The 2,152-nt window shown below is 34.2% G+C and overlaps 1 protein-coding gene across 1 annotated transcript in view; it reads left to right on the top strand.

Annotated features, from left to right (window-relative positions):
- LOC138028564 (tetratricopeptide repeat protein 4-like) overlaps nucleotides 1–1,795 on the top strand; it is an 18,487-nt gene extending 16,692 nt beyond the window's left edge. The window contains exon 5 of the mRNA XM_068876160.1: nucleotides 1,645–1,795. Within this exon, the coding sequence (XP_068732261.1) occupies nucleotides 1,645–1,736 (92 nt within the window). The 3' untranslated portion in view covers nucleotides 1,737–1,795. The remainder of the gene's footprint in view (nucleotides 1–1,644) is intronic.
- Nucleotides 1,796–2,152: the final 357 nt, after the last annotated feature.

Genomic DNA, 2,152 nt, shown 5'->3' with positions numbered 1-2,152 from the left:
CAACTTTTTGTTCTACCAACAGGCCCTGAAGATAAAACCTATACAAAATTAACCCTTTTAATCCAAATTGCCCAGGGGGAAGACGAGTGTGCTAATAACAATAGTATATGCCTTCTAACTAGGACTCTAATTTTAGTAAAGGCTGCTAGGTGTTTTCTTGAAGTGCAGTATTTAATTCAATTGCACAACCTATGATTATCTTATTGCTAGTAGATGGAGGGAGAGGATTTAATGGGCAAAGCAAATTGTGTATCTCATTTCTTATGCTAGGTGTAAGTGGTTCTTTAGTTAATATAACACATGCATGTGTAAGTAATGAATGGGGTACTGTAAGAATGGCTATTACCTCATGACATCTTTGTAGTTTTCTTGGCATCTGTAAAATAATGTTCTGCATTCCTGCTCAGATCTGTTTTTGTCGTTGCATCTTTGGGAATAAAAAGAGGTCTTAATTTCTCCTACAGAAAGTTGATACCATGCACATATTAAGTAGTGCTTTATTAATGCATAGTGATATGACATGTGCCCATCTGTACTTCATGAAAAGACAAATGCACTAATCTAATTAGGGTGCACACTGCTGCCAACAACTGATGACTGCAGACATGTACTCTATTGTTTGCAAAAAATGTGGGTGCTTTAATTAAGAAATAGCCTTGCATTCTTAGATGCAGATACTCCTCAAGCAATGGCAGTAGTGTTGTGATTGAATCTCAGCTGTCTGTTTTCTTCTTCAAAGTTTCAATGTACCCCTGCCTGAAACATAATTGGCTATCCTAAAAACACAATTATTTTCAACCATGTTTTAAAAAAATAGTAAAATTATTTTTTGAATAATCTTACTTCTTATGATGTATCCTTGTTTGCCTTTGTCCATGGTACTGAATATTTCCAATATTTCTGTATTTACTACTTAATTTGTACTATTGAGGGGTTACTGGCTTTATGAATTGCAAATTAAAGTTAAAGGTAAAATGTCTGTCATTATTTCATGGTTATATATCAGACATACATTCTGCATGTACATTCACTTGGAATGTCAAAATCAGTATGTTTTCATGGGGATTAGATTAGACATTGACAGGGTCACACTTATTTTTCCTTAATTAATCACTGAAAACTTATGTCCCCATTAATTAATTTAATTAACTTTTTGACACCCAAACCGGTCAGACTTATTATTTTACTCTGTCTAATGCCAGACGATTTTACTTGTCAATGGGGAACCCCCGGGAGTCAATGGGTTAATCTGAGCTACTTTGATTTTTTAGCTAATAATCAAACAGAACGTTTTTTGATACTGAAATTCCCAAAATCCCTAGATTTATCTTCACCACCACTTGGTGAACAACATTCTCTAGTACAGATGATAAAGTGAGTTCCCTCAAACATTTTGATTTAACTTTTTCATATTAACATTCATGATGGTTTTACCTGAAAGTTAAGTCATAAGAAAATAATAATATATAGAGGTAAAGAGGTATAAGATGTATAAATTCGAAATGGTCTTAAATTTCATTGTGAAAATTTATGATCTTCCTGATTCCTTCTTGGATCAGCAAGCTTGGTAAAGGATTATTTGCAACTTGATCCATTTTATTATAACAAAGCTCTTGTGGTTTATTATTTTTTTACCCATTGCAGACTCACCATGCACTTGGGAATCATTTCTTTCGAAGATTGGCTGGAATAAAACCAATAATGAAACAGATACTCTGAGACTTTCAGTCAAATGATCTGCAATAGGCATCTGGCACAGAGAGCTTTCAGAGATCTATTACAGAAAGATGTAAGATGGTGTTAGACATGTTCTGGGATGTTATCTTATTCTGAACACCAATGCAAGTCCTCTGTATTGTGCTATACAGCCAGAGTAGCGGGAAATTCGTGCTCGGTTTCATGAAAAAAAATAGTGACTTTTTTTTATTCTTTTCCAGTTTCCCTACCTTTGTTTTTGAAATCCAGTGTAACGTGCTGGGAAATTATCTGTCACTTTTACTGCCATTATTTAAAAATAGAAACTAATCACGAAGTGATAATCCTTCAATCGCTATAAACCTACACTCGGCAAAAAGGATGACTTACTTGTATGAAGCATAGCGGCTTTGTTGTGAACTGTGAGATGAGAAGTGAATGAAAAAGACTAATAATT

The sequence above is a fragment of the Montipora capricornis genome, chromosome 13 (genome assembly GCF_036669925.1).
Source record: "Montipora capricornis isolate CH-2021 chromosome 13, ASM3666992v2, whole genome shotgun sequence".
NCBI lineage: Eukaryota > Metazoa > Cnidaria > Anthozoa > Scleractinia > Acroporidae > Montipora > Montipora capricornis.
This window is presented reverse-complemented; position numbering and strand designations above follow the sequence as displayed.